The 17,250-nt window shown below is 43.3% G+C and overlaps 1 protein-coding gene across 4 annotated transcripts in view; it reads left to right on the plus strand.

The window, feature by feature from the left end:
- Positions 1–17,250, plus strand: part of FREM1 (FRAS1 related extracellular matrix 1) — a 117,010-nt gene that overhangs the window by 37,452 nt on the left and 62,308 nt on the right. For all 4 annotated transcript variants that reach the window (XM_032776043.2, XM_032776051.2, XM_032776070.1 and 1 more), the window contains exons 8-11: positions 10,467–10,598; positions 14,456–14,800; positions 15,428–15,570; positions 16,894–17,090. In XM_032776043.2, coding sequence (XP_032631934.1) covers positions 10,467–10,598; positions 14,456–14,800; positions 15,428–15,570; positions 16,894–17,090 — 817 coding nt within the window. The remainder of the gene's footprint in view (positions 1–10,466; positions 10,599–14,455; positions 14,801–15,427; positions 15,571–16,893; positions 17,091–17,250) is intronic.

Genomic DNA, 17,250 nt, shown 5'->3' on the forward strand with positions numbered 1-17,250 from the left:
CATAGGTCATGTTCTCAAGAGCTCTTAATCATTCTTGTTGCTCTTCTTGGACCCCCTACCACTTTCTCCACATCTTTCTTGAAATGCGTGCCCGAATGGACACAACTCCAGTTGAGCGCTTAACAGTGGCACGAGTAGAGCGGCAAAATGAACTTCTCCGAGTCTGTTCCAACAACATCGTTACATGCATCTCTAGATCACATTTCTTTTTTGCAAACAGCATTCACAACTGTTACTCAGACTTTAGCTTGGTCCACTATACCCCTAGATCTCTTTCCGCCATACTCCTTCCTACGACTAGCTCCTCCTCCCATTCTGTATGCTGTCAACTGAATTGTTCCTTCGAATGGAGCAGCTCTTGCATTTTGTCTTATTAAACTTCTATCTCGTTTACCTCAGACCATTTCTCAATTTGTCCAGATCATTTGAATTATGAACCCGGTCCTCCAAGCAGTTAGCCAATCCCTCCACGTTTGTATCATCTGCAAACTATGATAAGCGTACTGTTTCTATGCCAGACATCCGTAAGTCAGTTGTGAGATTAATTGAACAGAGCCGGTCCCAAAACAGCCCTATGGGAGACCCACTTGTGTATACGCTTTCCAGTCAGGATTGGGAACCATTAATAATACTTTCTGAGTACAGATATCCAGCACATTATGCCATCACTTATTCTGTACCCCATCTAGAGTGGTATGGTTGCCTATTTATTGATAAGAATATCATGCGAGCACCGTATCAAATGCGTTACTAAGTTAGATTATACCACATCCACCGCTCTCTCCACTATCCAAGCCGCTCGCTCATCCTATCACACAGAAAGCTTATCAGATTGGTTTGTACACGATTTGTGTCTTTACAAATCCATGCTGGCCTATCCCTCAACCTTACCACCTCTCCAAGTGTTTCAGAGATGATTCCTTATATTGCTCCATTATCTTCCGTGCATAGTATGTTTAAAACTAACTGTCTGTGTTCCTGGGTTGTTTTTCCATTTCCTTTTTATAATATGGGCACTATATTTTGCCTTTCCAGTCTTCGGAGATCATCTTCCTGCTTCCATGATTTTCCAAGATAAGTGGCTGAGGCATAGCGGTCTCTATTGAGCTCCTTGAGTATTCGTAGATGCTCTTTTCATCAAGGCCTGGTGACTTGCAGGCATCAACTTTTCTAAGTGATTTTTAACTTGTTCTTTTTTTTATTTTATCTTCTAAACCTAACACCTTCCATAAGCATCACTATGTTAGACTCTTCAGACTGCTTGGTGAAGAACGAAACAAAGAAGTCATTAGCATTTCTGCCATTTCGAAGTTTCTGTTAGCGTTCTCCTCTCACTGAGCAGTAGCGCCCTACCTCGTCTTCGTCTTCCTCTTGCTTCTAATGTATTGATAGTTCATATAAAACTTGAACAATTGTTGCCTGACTCTTTTTCCTTTCATAGACAGAGCATGCATGGCTCCCTGTCGAAATCAAGGTCCCATTCCCAACCAAATCCGCAGTAGCTGCTTCAGGGCTATGTCAATCCTGGAGGTGGATCAAGTTTATTTTGAACCCATGACAACAACAACGGGTGGATGCTGAAGACAGTGAAACACCCAAATCCGTGCTAGTGTTCAACATTACCAAGCCACCCCACAAGGCTACATCACTCATCGGTTAGAACATGAGAGCCTATCACCTCCTTCACGTGAAAAGATCTCAGTGAGATGCTTATAGCATATCAGCTCCAAACACAGTCCATAACAGAAAGGAGGAATTGAGGTAACCAATGGGACATACAGAGCCTCTTATTTTTCCCCCTCTACATTCAGTAAGTTGTAAATAGATGTTGTTCATTTGTATAGGTATCTATGAGCAAAATCAGCAGAGAATCCTGTGGCACCTTATAGACTAACAGACGTTTTGATCGGATTGAGCTTCGTGGTGAATATACCACTTCGTCAGATGAATGTCAAAGGTGCCCAGATGTCTCTGCTGCTTTACAGATTCAGACAACACGGCTACCCTCTGCACATGAGCAAAATGAATTTTCTATTGATATGAAACTACTTCACTAAAATATGAAGATATATTTTATAATTGTTTTTGAAGTCTGCTGTGTATACTGCTGGGACTCCCGATGAAAGAGAATCCTGTGACCCTGGTGGCTACCGGAGATCCCTAAATATCCGCTCAGTCTACTGTACGAGCTCAACCTTGACTGACAAAATGTTCTACTAAGGATCCTATCTCTCTCATCAACGGCCCATCATTTGTTGAGTCTGATTCCTTTCATACATTTCATACATTCTTCCTCTGGTTCTACAAGAGCACATTCTCGTATTCTGAAGTCATTATTTACTGCATTCACCTTAGCACCTAGCAGCAATTCTTGTAAATTACAGATAATAGGCTTCCGATCCACTCATGCATCTGTTTTTACATCTGTTAACTCCACCGACTTCATGTGGGATTACGCAAGTTTCTTGCTGGTGTAAGTGAGATCAGAATCAAGCCTATATATATTATTATTTCTTTTGAATCTAATGTACGTGTCTGCTAAGTATACTGCCCAGCTGTACTTCATTTAGGTCGACTAATTCTGAACCATCCGTTTACCTCAACTAACACAAATCAGCTGTTCTTTTGCTGTTTACTACCTATTAAAAGGCAGGTCTACATTACACCTTTAAAATCGCGTATACACTACATTGCTTGGGTGGAAAAATCCACACCCCTGACAACCAGTTTGTACCTGATAATCCCTGAATATAGACAATGCTCGTCACACGGAGGGCTTTCTCTCTGTTTAACTTAGCTACTGCCGTGTCACTGAAGTCAATTAACTGTGCTCATGGGAGAGAAGCTCTTTCGTCGGTGTAGATAACGCTCTACTCGAAGTGCTGGAGAGGTTCAGCTGCACTACTGCTTGCTTTTAAAAACATTGACCTGCCCTCAATCTGTTGACATCAGAAATGCCAAAGTTGTGAACTAAGATTACAGATAATATTTACATCTAAACGCAAATGCAAAATGCTCATCTTTTCCAACGCTGCCAACATAACCCGGTGTCCCACGTATTTAGCTGTGTTCTCATGTCAGGTCTGTGCCATTGGGGGTTACGTTATTTTTGTATGAAGCTCCCTTGATATTTTAATTTTGATATAAATATTTGCAGCGGTTACTAGTGTTACAATTACAAGCATTTAAATCAAAATCGGGAGCACGCAGACCAAGATCAGACAAAAATTATGTATTTCAAAAGAGAGTTGATTCGCATCCCAGAAAGAAAGACTTCACGGGAGATGGTTGGTGGACAGGAGATCGTGAAAGGGCTCATCTAACACGTGGCACAGATATAACGAAGAGGATGGGAGCGAGCTGCAGAGAGCAGAGGCAATGGATAGAAGAAGGAATAGGCGACGGAAAATATGAGTGACAAGGTGCTAGCTCAGGTAAAGGTTGATGCAACTCGTGCATTGAGCGTCCGAGTCGAGAGACTGAAAAGGAGCAGCATCCATGTTTTAGTTCACCAGGATCTGTGGACTCTCAGCAGCAATTCAAGTAGTAATGAGCAAGCTGTCTGAGGAAACAGAAGAAAAAATCTGCCTAATGGGCTCACCTTCACAATCCAGGACCAGGTGCGTTTACTGTCTTTAAAACATATTCTTAGTTTTTGTACAACTTGTACTTATTTCTTCACATTTTATTCTACATATTGATGATCTGAAGACTTAATACAGGAGAAGCTGAGCAAGGAAATGTAACTCAAGTTTATTATGTGCAGATCTCTGTAGATAGTACCCCTAGTGAAAATTAAAATGTGTATCTTTCCTGTCTCATATTATGATAGAATGACTACAACTCATATTAATCGTTATTTCCCTGCTTAACTGAAAGCATCAAGCAACGACGGAAGACGGAGCTATAAGCTGGTACAGAATACTAGGGGATTCTAAATAACATACAGAATACTTTAGATTTGTTCGTTGGTTTCATATACCAATCCATCTGAAAGCTTCTGAAGCCAAGAATTTGCATTATCTGCATGCTGCATATTACTTTCGTCACGCCAAAGATATTTTCATCTGATTTTTTTATCAACAAAGGTATGGTCCTTTTCTATACAACAGTGGAGTTAGAGGTTCATGACTCTAATTTGAAAGGAGTTCCCACAGAACACTGTGCATATCTCCATCAGAAAACATGATTAAAATGCTCACTTCGGTTCTAGTGGAATGAGCAGGTTAGATTGAATTTCACGAGTGAATTCTAGCTACTTGAATGTATGTTGATGCAGAAGGGTTGAAGGTACAAAGTTCAGGTATGGGGGATCTCTGGCGGTCGAGGCTGGAAGTTTGGGGGGGGGTGGTGATGAGGTGAGGGGGGGGTTGAGGGGGGGGGTGGGTATGGGGGGGGGTGGGGGGGGGTGGGGGGGGGGGGGAGGGTAGGGGGGTGGATGGGGGGGGGGGGGGGGGAGGTGGCTGGGGGGGGGGGGGGGGGCTGGGGGGGGGGGGGGTGGGGGGGGGGGGGAGGGGGGGGGGTGGTGGTATTTCATGGGGGTGGGGGTTGGAGGGGGGGGGGGGGGGGGGTGGGGGGGAGGGGTGGTGTGGAGGGGGGGGGGGGGGGGTGGGGGGGGGCTGTGGTGGGGGGGGGGTTGGGGAGGGGGGGGTGGTGGGGGGGGTCGCCGGCGGCGCGGGGGTGGGGGGGTGGGGGGGGGTGGGGTGGGCGGCGCGGGTGCGCGCGGCGCAGCGGCGGGGGAGGGGGGGGGGGGGGATTGGCTGGTGGGTGGGTGGGGTGGGGGGGGGGGGGGTGGGGGTAGGGGGGGGGGGGGGGGGGGCTGGGGGGGGGGGGGGGGAATCCGCAGTCTGACCGAGCTAAAAGTTTGGGGTGGTGGGGTGTGTTTGAATGTTTGTTTCTTCTCCTTCGGTTTTTGGTAGATGACGCCAGATCAAGAAGCTAAGAACATAAATGTCAGAAATGAAGCAGAAATGAAAATGAAGTAACAGAAGCAGAAATTGGGGATATGAGAAAATGAATATATTCTGTGCTTAAGACACTCACATCGACATTTTCACCCTCTTTGCGTCACTCTTTCACCACCAAAACTTGCTCCAGGGTGAGCTCAGCCGCTAGCAAGCAAAATGCATGCTGGGGCGGCAAGCGTAAGGGCGCTCTGCCGGCGCCGCGAGGCGCCGCGGCGGGCTGCCCTCGGCAGCTTGCCTGTGGAAGGTCGCTGGCCATGTAGCTTCCGGAGACTCCCGCAGGACGCGAGCGTGGGACCAGCGAGCCCTCCAACAGGCAACCCAGAAGGCCAACCTGGACGCTCGCTCGCGCTGCAAAATTCGCTAGAGCCGCCCTGCTTGCTTCTATTTTATTTTCCCACAAATTCCCTCTGCCTTTTATATTAATACTGCACAGCCTATACTCTCCTGCTGTTTAAAGTAATATCTTAAAGAAGTTACAGAACTTGAGTTGTAGAATCACTTGGAGAAAAATCTATGAATCTGTGTTATGCAGTAAGTCAAGCTTTCTGAAGGTTGTCATCTGCTCCTGCTCAGTCCCGGGAAACTGTTCCCTGAGCGGGACACCAGTTCTTCTCAGACCTGTAGGATCGGGCTTGGTCCTCTGAAGTGATTATAGGGTGCTGGGGTGTTTCAAAGTTGCAGGTGAATCCGTCTCTGCAGGTGGCACATGGTGGTATGTCAGGCTCTGGCATAAAGGTCCTCTTTGAGGTATGGTTGTCTGTTGCTCTGCCATTCAGAGCTCATTGGATCCCTTCCGCATTGGGGGAAGATGGGTTGCCACTGCTGGTGCTGTGAATGGGTTGCTGTTCCAGTTCCGGCCTGGCTGGAGGTTGCTGTGGCTGTGTCAGCCGTGGCATGGGATCCGTCCACACCGTCAGTCTGGGTATCTGGTAACACAGACGGGTTTCCCTGAGGATGGCTCAGGAACAGGAATGGGTCTGCGAAGCTTGCCTGTTGTTGGCTGGGGATAAACATTCCCACTTTTCCCAGTCAGCCTGGTTGGCCAAGTCGTCCCACCAGTAGCATGGGTGAAAATTGTCATAGACTGCAAAAGCCACATTCCTGACTAGCCTTTGTAACTGGACAGCAGTTCAGCAGAGCCAAGTCCACAGCTATGTGACATGAAAGGGGTAAATGGTCACCATTGGCCGTTGGGTTGAATAAGTTTGGGATCGACAAAGATTGGTGGATAGCTGACACTTGTCTCCCGTTGTCTCCACGCGGTACCTCTTTCGCCCCACTCTCAATTTTCCCTCGCTCCAAGGGATTTGAGAGGTATTCTGGGCCAGGGAATTTAGGGTGATGGGGTCGTAATGACTTGTACCGGGTGGGGTTGTTCGGGCAGTTGGCCTGTTGGGAATTGGGCTTTATGTGTCCATTTCATGAACACTTATAGCATCTTCTCAGATAACGGGTCACTAGGTTAGGTAAGTTACTGAAAGACTGGTGAGTGGAAGGATAGGGTGTCATGTGGCTTCATGGGTTGTAGGTGGGGTTTTGGGTTTCCTCGGTTGTAGGGTTTATTGTCGTGTGCCCCTGGGGTTTTCAAACTCCCTTACAGTACTTTCTTGCTTGCTGCCACTTCCATCCTTTGGCCCATATCTCGCCCAGCCTAGGTGAGAGTGTTTGGTTTTCCATCTATGGAATGTATCCATGTTATGTCTCAGGAACACCCATCCAAGAACTCTCCATTTGAGAGTGGCTGCAGTTCCTTGTAAAGGTTAACCTGTTCCTCGCTATGCCAGGCGTCTCATGCTTCCCAACGTAGTAGTCGTGTTGGATGACCGCATCTGGTTTCCACTTATGGTTCTGACCAGCCGACGATGGACCGTGATCCGTTTATCCCATTCTGATCTGGCGCTTGGCTGAAAAAGTTTAGAAATGCGTTCATTTGGTGCGCCTGCATTTCAGCCGCCACGTCTGGGTAAAGGGTCCACAGAGGTGTGACCCTCAGCTTCTAGCAACGTAGCTGGACTTCAGGGATCTTGTAAGCCACAAACAGGCCAATTTCAAAATTTTCTAAGAAGGTCTCAGGTGTCATCACCTCCTTGTAGTTGGGACATTCTTGTGCGGTTGAACAACAAGTGGCGCTAGGGGTTAGGATGGGCTCGTCTGATGTTAGTCGTTCTAATCCAGTTCATCCGCTTCGCTGTTTGTTCCCTCTCTCACTTTCTTGGTGTGTTATCTCCCTCTGGAAGTTCTATCTGTTTCTGGGGCTGCCATCTTCTCCTGTTGTTTTCTTTGGCTGTAGCCAATCCTTGCTCTTGGGTCTCTTTTTATGACTGCCTGTTATTATTTGTTCTTCTTTGTTTTATTTTCTAGGTCTTGAGTTTTTTTCCAACAGTTCCGCTTAGCTCGCTGTCTTGGAGTGTGTCTTCCTTGAACTCATGGTTTCTGTGTCTGGTGGGTGCCCTCTGGTGTTGTTATCTGAATTCGCTGCTCTCTGTGGTCTCCTGTATTCTGCCTAGCAACTCATTTTTCCTCTGGCTGCTCTTTGATATGCAATTTAACAAAAAAAAGCCACTTTATTAACTGCTGTGTGTAGCTGGCCTGGGATACTTGACCCCAATTGGAATCTATTGCTTCACAATAGACCGAAGTCCCCTAATGGTTCCTTAATGACTCTTTGCTAAAAAATGCAAGCTGCCAAGAGCAGGCAGAAAATTTTTTTTCTCTGACTATCGTAAAACCCAACCCTTTCTCTCCTCCCCTAGCAGGGAAGAAAGAAAACTACATATTCTTTACTGGTTCTGATTTTACTTCAACACCGCTGCCTGCACCATCTAATAGCTTCCTAACTTCAGATCTGACCTTAGCGTTCATAACTGAGAAAGCTAACATGAACTCCAAGCTACTACCGAGCTATGGAATCTGATCCGCTGCCACAATAGATTATGGCTCCTGATCAACCCCCAAGTCGCCCCAACCTATCCCTGGGGACCCGACAAGACCAGGAGCGCCCCTGGTCTCCTCTACTCATGCCCAGCTTCCCCCCTTCCCTGGTTTAGCCTAGACTGCGAGTACTATCCTCACTTGAATACAAACAGAGCGGGAGCAAATCTACCTCCCCCTGAGCTATGCATTCAAACTAGTCAAGCTAACACAAAGAGATTTCCGCCCCCCTTGTTTGTCTTCCGTAGCTGTACTAGAGAAAAAACTCAAGCAAGTCTAAAAGATAAAAATTATATAAAATGACAGACATTACATAGTAATCAACTCTGCATAAAAAGGCTCATACAGGGCAATTGACTTATAAGAATTAGGAATAACGCAGTCTGATTCAAACAAAATAGCAAGTTAAACCAATCCAGCACAGCTAACACATGTATCAATACCCAAACGAAGCCAGATAACAGCCTATTGCTGTGCTACCTTTGTACTTACAACTGTAGTAAGGGTAGATAAGAAGAATTGAGATAGAAAGAAAGTTGTTCTCATACCGAAAAACCAATACGACAAGGACACTCAAGCCAAACCCCTCCTGAGGTTCCCTCCCTTTCTTTTAAAAATCCGGTTTCCTGATTGGTCCTCTGGTCAGGTGTTTGGTTCCCTTTGCAGGTAAAAGAAACATTAACCCTTAGCTATCTATTTATGACAACTTGCTGTAGAAATCACTTGGAAAAATGCTATGATCTGTGTTATGCAGTAAGTCAAACTAGATGATCATAATGGCCCCTTTTTACCTTAAAATCTATGAGTGTGGGTTTAGCTAACCCAGGAGATACACCTCTACCCCTATATAATGCAGTCCTTGGGAGACAAAAGATCTCACCAAGTTATAGGTGAGACCACGATATATCAAACTTGCTTTAGCCCCACCCATTCCTTGTTCCCTGACCGCCCCCTTCAGAGACACCCAACCCCCCTGTCCCCTGACTGCTCTGACCCCTGTGCCCCCCCCCCCGCTCCCTGACAGGCAGTCACCGGCAGCGGCAGGAAGTGGAGCAGCCCAGCCCCAGCTCGCTCCACTCCACCCGCTCCCAGCCGTGGTGCTCCACTTCCTGCCGCAGGTGAGTGCAGGACCTTTCCCCAGCCACCCCCCAGCGACATGGCTGGGGCTTAGGCAAGGAAAGCATAGCACGCTGGGGCCGTGTCACTCTGCTTCCCACCACAGGTGAGTGTGGGGAGATTGGGGAAAGGCCACCCTCCCATACTCACCTACGGCGGGAAGCAGAGCGCTGTGGTTGGGAGCTGGCGGAGTGGAGTGTGCTGGGGCCAGGCTGCTCTGCTTCCGCCACTGCTGGTGAGTGCAGGGGGATCCCTTCCCTCAAGCCCCCACCCCACCGGGCGACACGGCTGGGGCCAGGATGAGGGAAGCAGAGCGGGCTGCTCCCAGCCCCCCACTAATCCCCATGGCCACTCTGGGACTGCGGGGCCCCCGAAAATGCCCTTCCACAGCTCCTGCCCCCCAGACCCTGGGGGGGTAGCCCTGATTGCCCCCAAGACCTTCTGCACCTTACTGAACCCCTCGGCCCCGGCCTGGCCTGGCACCCTTAACACACTGCTCAGAGCAGCATGTCAGAGCTCTACTGCCTTGTATGCGAACCCGCCTTATTTTGGGGGATGATCTGTGTCTTAAATCAGGCCAATGGATTCTGTTGGAGAGGGAGTTAAAAGTGGTGTCAGAGAGTTCTGTGACTTTTCTAGCCTTATCTGCTGTTTTGGCAATATTAATATATTAATTTATGTTAATATTTATAAATATGCATTAGTTGCAATATGTATGCTACTGTTATAGTACATTTATGCTACTGTTAAGAACGTAATCTGAAAACACATCATGGACCAAATTCACATCAGTGCTATTCCTTTGAAATCAAGCAGTGAGTTTGATCTCTGAGATAGACTGCATCAGTGGCCAACCCATCTCTAACACCAAAGATGACCGTAGCAGCAGTGCTGTCACGATAGAAGGGTGTATTGAGAAGAACAGTCCTCAGCCTACCCTTAGACAAAAGTATCCATGTATCTAACCCAACCTGCTTAAGTAAAAAGTTGGGCCATGCACTGTGCCTTGAAGGTCAACCAACTTTGAGCTCTAGTGCATTGACAAAGGAAGTGAATACCAGAACCAAAGGCACTCCACTAACTCCAGCCTCCCATCTCCTGGACATTCAAGTCTATGAGCTCTCAACAGGAACACCTTAGCTGATTTACTGTCAGGAAAGTACATAGGCAGGAAGTTGGTTTGTTAGATAGCTGGGAACCAAACTGTTTTACTCCTCTGTAACAGAGATCTGAGGGGCATTGATTAAAGTAAAGGTGCCTGGAATGAAAGCTGCTAGTAGGGCTTTAGGTTATTTTTGAAATGCCTATTTGAAGCAATTATGTTGATGGAATTTAATTTGTTCTTTCTCCTGACCATTTGCACAAAGCACTACAATAGATACACTTGATAGCCTTGAATGTCATCCAGTTATAAACACACGGTTTGCTGAACCTAGTCTCTGTTCTTTGCAGGCCTCGATCTCCTGGAAGGGCAGTCCCGACCAATCACGTGGCAACAGTTTCAAATAGTGGACAATGACAACATCAGAGGTGTTCGCTTGGTCACAGTTGACGGCTTACAGCATGGACGTCTCACTGTAAGAGGTAAATTGCCATTTCCTCTCTAGCGATTGGAAACAAAGTATTGTACTTGATCCAATAAAGGTAGAATACATCAAGGTAATTAGGTCCCTACCTCTCACCGAAATCTTTGGGAGTGAGATGTCTAAAGACCACTGAAGTCTATGGAGTTACACCAGTGTAAAACCAATATCTCTGGGAGGACAGTAAGGGCCAATATGTTGTTATACTGCTCTATGCTGTTTGTAGAGAAGAGCAAAACTGGAGGTGTTTTTATTTTTCCAAAATAGCAAAAGCAAAACCATGGCTAGCGTCAAAGTTAGACTCAGGACTCACAGTTTGTCAGACCACTCTGTTTTATTAGCACAGCGCTCTGCTAATACACCCAGATAATGTAAGCACAATACAAGACACAAACTATCTTATTTATACAGATAAAAGGGGGGAGCATTTAGCAAGATAACAAAGGAAGCAGAATCTGATAAGTTTACCTGGGCTAGCCATGCATATCTTATTTCCTTACTTAACTATTACCGATCTTCTGTTAATGTTTCGCCATTAGCACCCTTGTTTATGCCTAATGTTTCTTTTCCTGGCACCTGTATTTCAACATTTCTTATTTCTGCTTAAAGGTACATACAACATTTCTTTAATCCATTCTTATTTTTACAATATAATTAATTCTACTTTTACACTAGTTTGGATCCAAATCCCATATGGTTTGAGCCCCACTGGTGGAAAAGATTGATAGAAAGGCCCAATCTTTACCTTTTTTTTTTTTTTTATATATAAACAATTGTTTGAGTTTATTCCCTTTGCTGACACACTTGCGCTCTCTCTCTGTTATGTTATATAATAAAAATACATTAAACAGAAAAGCTCTGTAGATGGTTAACTGATAGGCACAAAGATCTAAATGACTGAACAGTGTCTGATTTAAAAGATTTTGCAACTATGTTCTATACAAGGTTTCAATTAACAGCATTTGAATAGAGGGAGCAAAAACTAGAACTGCTCTGCACGGATTTCTTCCTTTCCTATTTATCAAAAGCACCTTCGATGATGGCTTTAGTTCCATTAATGCTATTTTAGGAGCAGTTTTGTTACTGTTACTGTTTGTTACCTAACAATTTTGCTCCCTCTGCTGTCCGGCTACTTCTGCTGCTGTTGAATAATAATAATGTAGAGGGAAGTATTAAGACTGGGTATTTTTAAAAAATCCTCTAAAAAGAAGTGAATTTAAGGAAATAAACTAAATCTCAATAAACTATTCACTCAATTTGAGGAAACGTGACCTAGCTCAAATGTAATTATTTTCCTTTGCCGCGAATGTGTTAAAGATGTGGCTAAAGAATAGTGGAGCTTGCTAACTGAGGAAAGCTTCTAAGTAAATATAGGTATTATTTAGACTCTGGAGCTTATTGTCCAGCAGATTATAAAAACTTTTATAAATAGATCAAATTTTGGACCTAAACTCCATTACAATATTGCAGTGAATCAAATCCAAATTTGACTTTTCAGGGTGATAATCTTTCATGTAGTGAATGTTATTGCATACTATTACAATATTCTTAAGCATTCCTTATACCAGTAAGTGCAGAGGAATAGTTTTTTACTTTAAAAACATAGGGCCTAATTCTGTATTCCGTTAACACAATTTTTACATTAGTGTGGCTCGATGGATGAGTATGATCAGAGTGAGGAATCTGTTAAAGTGGTTTCTTTGGAGCAAAAAGAAACATTATCAATATAATAGTCATACCCTTAAAAATCCTTTCTTCTTTTATTAATAGCTTTGATTATAAAACTTAAAGAATTTTAAAGATCAAAGTGATTTTTCTCTATTTATGCTACGTTGCTATTTGTGATACATTTTTACATTTTACTAGACTTGACAATGAAATGAGACTGCCCTGTTTCATTTTCATTGTGATCGTCAGTTTTACTTCCTGGTTTTTATGCACTAGCACAATGCTGTTGTGTTTGAGAAAATGTTTAAGTAAAAGAAATCCATCCTGTGGTTGAAATAAAAGAAAAATCATTAAACTTTTAAAAATGTTATTGAATTTTCAGATATGCAAAAATATAAATGAGATCTAAACACATATGTGGAAGACAATAAGGTAAATATTAAAAAAGGAAAATAAAAGAAAGAGACAATACATAAACTATCCAAAAGGATATATCTTGTATTCCAGCAAGTTGTTCTCTGGAGTCTTCCATCATATGTGTTGTTGTGGTTTTACAAATAATTACTTCACAGAATTCCCTTTAATATATAAATTTCAGGGCTGGGCTGTGGATTTACCATTAGCAATGAGTAAGACAAGTGCAGCTGTACTGCCTCAGCACCCAAACAGAGAATTGGGACTCAGAATCACAGTCTGGTCCCTGGTTCCCTCCTTGCTTCGGGGGAGTAGGTGTTCTGATTCAGCCCTTTACCTGGAGCAGATTACATTTCCCTGTACACTGGAGATGCACCAACTGGCATGCTGGGAGGTAGAGTCAATGCTCTTCCCGTACTCCGGTCCTTTCCCTCCCACACACCTGTGCAGCCAGATGTATCTGGCTCACAGAAGTTGCTCTCCCAGCAATGCTAGTAACTCCATTCCATGGGCACACAGGGCAATCCACAATCTTGCCTTCAATAAACTTTTCAGCAATATATCTTTTATTTTTTTTTGTCTTGTACAAGTCGATTAGATATCCAAACCTGGAGTTTAGCATTCCAGTTAAGCATAACTAGTTTGATAGGGATTACTAATAAAGGCAATGCTCACTGAATTCAATGGAAAGACTCCTGTTAACCTCAGTGGGCATTGAATTAGGGTCAACATTTCTACCAACTATTTAGTATGCCATGTCATATTATTTGGCAATACTAAGTGCCAAATCATAGGACCTGTTTATGGAGCAAAGAAAGTTTCTGAAGCCTGGGAACTGGTATGGTCCTATGGCATGGCAGCTGGGATAACTGTTGAGAGAGAGCAGCAGAGTCCTGTGGCCCTTATAGACTAACAGACATATTGGAGCATAAGCTTTCATGGGTGAATACCCACTTCGTTGGATGCATGCTTTTACAGATCCAGATTAACACGGCTACCCCTCTGATGTTGAGAGAGAGGCTCCACAGGGGAACTTTGCTCCTATTGTGCACTATAAAGCAGTATTGTATGCAGCTCTCTCTGTGCCACCACACAAGGAGTTTTTTGTGGGGCATTGTGTGTGGACAACCATTGGATCCACAGCTATGGTGGAAACCCTCCTCCAGTAGGGAATTTCAGGGTCTGGAAATGCTATTGCAGCTGGGGATGGCTGTGCTGGTGCTCCATAGCCTTGAAGTAGGAGAGTATTCAGCCTCTGTGCCCTTGAAGAGATCCCCTCTCTAGAGTCAGAATTTGACCCTCAAGGCATTTTACCTAAATGAACAGTTGTGTGTGAGCACATAGTGCTGAGTACAATGGAGGTTCTATCCCTGTCTGGGACCTCTAGGTACAAATAAATAATAATAGTTAATAATGGATGTTACTTTTTGCCTACAATGAAATATTGATCTGTAATCAGAGAGCATATAATCTTTGGGCTTAAAATAAACTGTGAGTGATGCTTTAAGAAAGAGTGGTAGATAGCAAACACTGATGTCTTCAAATGATCTATATGACGGTATTGACTTTGTGGGGAGTTGTGTTTGCCACCACAGTTGTGTAACTGTTAGCAAAGTACATAGCTTAGTAACTATGCTGGACCATGTTAATACTTTCTGTTTAGATAGGTTTTGAATGAGTTTTTCTAACTCAGACATGCATTTCCCTCCCCCAATAAAATTCATACTGAGGCTGAATTACACATCTTTGAAATGTCGTCTTTCATTGTTTTGACAGGAGAAAAAGGATTCATGTTCACGGTCTCTGACCTTAGGGCTGGGGTTGTTCATTACCACCATGATGACAGTGACTCTACAAAAGATTTTGTGGTATTTAGGATCTTTGATGGCCATCACAGTATTCGCCATAAGTTTCCAATCAATATCCTGCCTAAAGATGACAGCCCCCCTTTCCTGATCAGCAATGTTGTAATTGAACTGTATGAAGGGCAGACCATTCTGATCCAGGGCTCCTTGCTTCAAGCTTCTGACATGGACTCCAGTGATGACTACATACTCTTTAATATTACCAAACCACCACAGGCTGGAGAAATCATGAAGAAACCAGGGCCGAACCTTATAGGTAATCTAAGAAATCCACAGGAAGATGAACTTCCTTTTGTGGGGACCAAACTGTGCTCATAGTTACCTTGGTGTAAATCCTTTGAGTTGAATGGAGTTATTCTGGATTTACGTCGGTGTAACCGAGAGCAGAATTTAAACCAGAGTTTTCTCAATTGAAGAATATTTTTCTGTTGTACTTTCTTGGTTAGAGCAACATGAGTGGTCAAGGGACTTTCTTGCTACAATGATTCCTACCAAGCTATAAATTAGAGGATGGCACTGATGGTGCTAAATCAAGAGTGGGGTGGATGGGGGTGTCTTTTATTCCATACCTGGACCGAGAATCCCTTTGCTAAATTAATTAGATAGTTTTTATTTGTATAAATTCACCCTTTTCCCTCACCACTGGGCTTCAGAGCCATCACTGGGAATACTCTTACTTCATATTGAACAATTATGAAGTTTTATCAACGTTTCTGATATAAAGATGGCATTTTAAATCTCTGTCAGTGGATGCACTGGAGAAAGAAGAGAAACCATATAACAGGTCTCTTCTTTATGAGGATCAAGATGATCAAATTTACCAGTGATTAAAATTATAAACAGTTCTATGAAATGTGCTTTCTTTTATTCTTTGATTCAACAGGGTATCCTGTCACTGGCTTCCTTCAGAGAGATCTGTTTAATGGACTAATTTATTACCATCACTTAGGAGGAGAAATATTTGAGGATTCCCTTGAGTTTGTCCTGTGTGATAGCCATGACCCTCCCAATCTCTCAGAGCCACAGGTATTACGTTTGAAGATTTCTTGCAGAGTGTGGAGTAAATGTCTGGACACCAGCATACCTTCCTACATTGGATTGTTGAAAATCTTGAGATTTTTCCCTCTTTCTAACTGCCAGTCCCAAAAGCACAGCCTAGGATGTGAAAACCAATCTGCATCCTTTTCTGTGTGCACATTATTGCCAATAATAAAATTCTCCAGATCAAATTCTCTCTTCATTTATAACTCAGCAACCCTATTTTCTTTAATTTTTGTCTGACAGGAGAATATTGTTAGGTCTCAAAGGTGTTAATGGAGATTGTATCAGGGGTTAAAATGAAAGGCCAAATTCATTCTAAGGGCTTGATCCTCAGCTAGAACTAACTGGCAGTAGCCACTCTGAAGTCAATAGATTTGTACCTCCTGAGGATTGAGCTGACTGAATTTAATATTTCCTTGACTTTAGAGGTACACTGCTAAGATTTGTGAATTTAAAATGTGCCCTCCTGTATATTTCTGTTGTATATGATACATTAGTCCATCAGTTATTTTTCTGTGTGGATGTTTCAAAAAATAGGTACAGTCCCCTCCTATCCTTAAGATATATTTGACAACCAGTGCTTCTGCACAACCCTAGAGTAACAAAACAGTGAAACTGTAAGTAGAGCTGGTTAGAATTTTTTCTCAAAATGTGCTTTTGATGGAAAATGTTGCTTTTATCTAAATTGAAACATTTTGAAAAATATGACCATTTTGAATTCTTGCTTCAGAACAAAAAAATCATTTTGGAATTCCGTTTCTGATTTCCAAATTTCCATTTCTGAATTTTAAAATGTTAGGATTTTTAAAAAAGTTTTTTACTTTTATATTATTTTTATTATTTTTACATTATTTCATGACAATGTAATAGTTTAAAAGTAAAATAAAAATAACAGAATATATAAAATCATTAAGGGCAGCTGCTACTTACTACTGGTTGAAATATTTTGTCTTCTGTTTCTGGTATGCAGGAAATTTCAAAAAAAATTTTTTAGTTTCAAATGAGAATGAAAAGAAATTTTGAAATATCAAAATCTCCCACGAAACAGAAATTCAGAGTTTTAACCAGCTCTGATTGTAAAGTCCTCAAACAAATAATAAGGAAGAATAACCAATATTACAATTGTATGAATGATGGAGGAAAAATTAAATGAAAAAATGTACTTCCATTTTAAAAGATTTGTTCAAGTATTTTAAATATGAAGTAAATTAACTCTGGTGGGTTCCTTTAAGCATGATTCTAAGAACATTTAGTGTGTTTCCAGCATTCTACCAACCCTATGATATTTTTCTGTATTCTTTACTCTAGGTGGTGATAGTGCACATTATTCCAGTGGATGATCAGCTTCCAAAAGAAGCTTCTGGGGTTACCCGTCACCTCACTGTCGAGGAAACCAAGATAGCTCATCTAACTAAGAAACATCTCCATTTCATAGACATGGAAGCACAAGAGAGAGAACTCATCTACACAGTAACCACCTCCCCATTTTTCTCTTCTACTCATGGGTATGTGAAAGTGAATGTACACTCCTCATCACAGGAGATGGGCAGGCACCAAGTGGCAGAAGAAGTGTTGGTGGCAAAGTAAGGCTGTTGCCTGGGTGCACACACTAAGTTCCCAATCCTGCATGCATGGGCCTGCCTATGTGCAGCAAGTTGCAGGACC

The sequence above is a fragment of the Chelonoidis abingdonii genome, chromosome 6, assembly GCF_003597395.2.
Source record: "Chelonoidis abingdonii isolate Lonesome George chromosome 6, CheloAbing_2.0, whole genome shotgun sequence".
Taxonomy (NCBI): domain Eukaryota; kingdom Metazoa; phylum Chordata; order Testudines; family Testudinidae; genus Chelonoidis; species Chelonoidis abingdonii.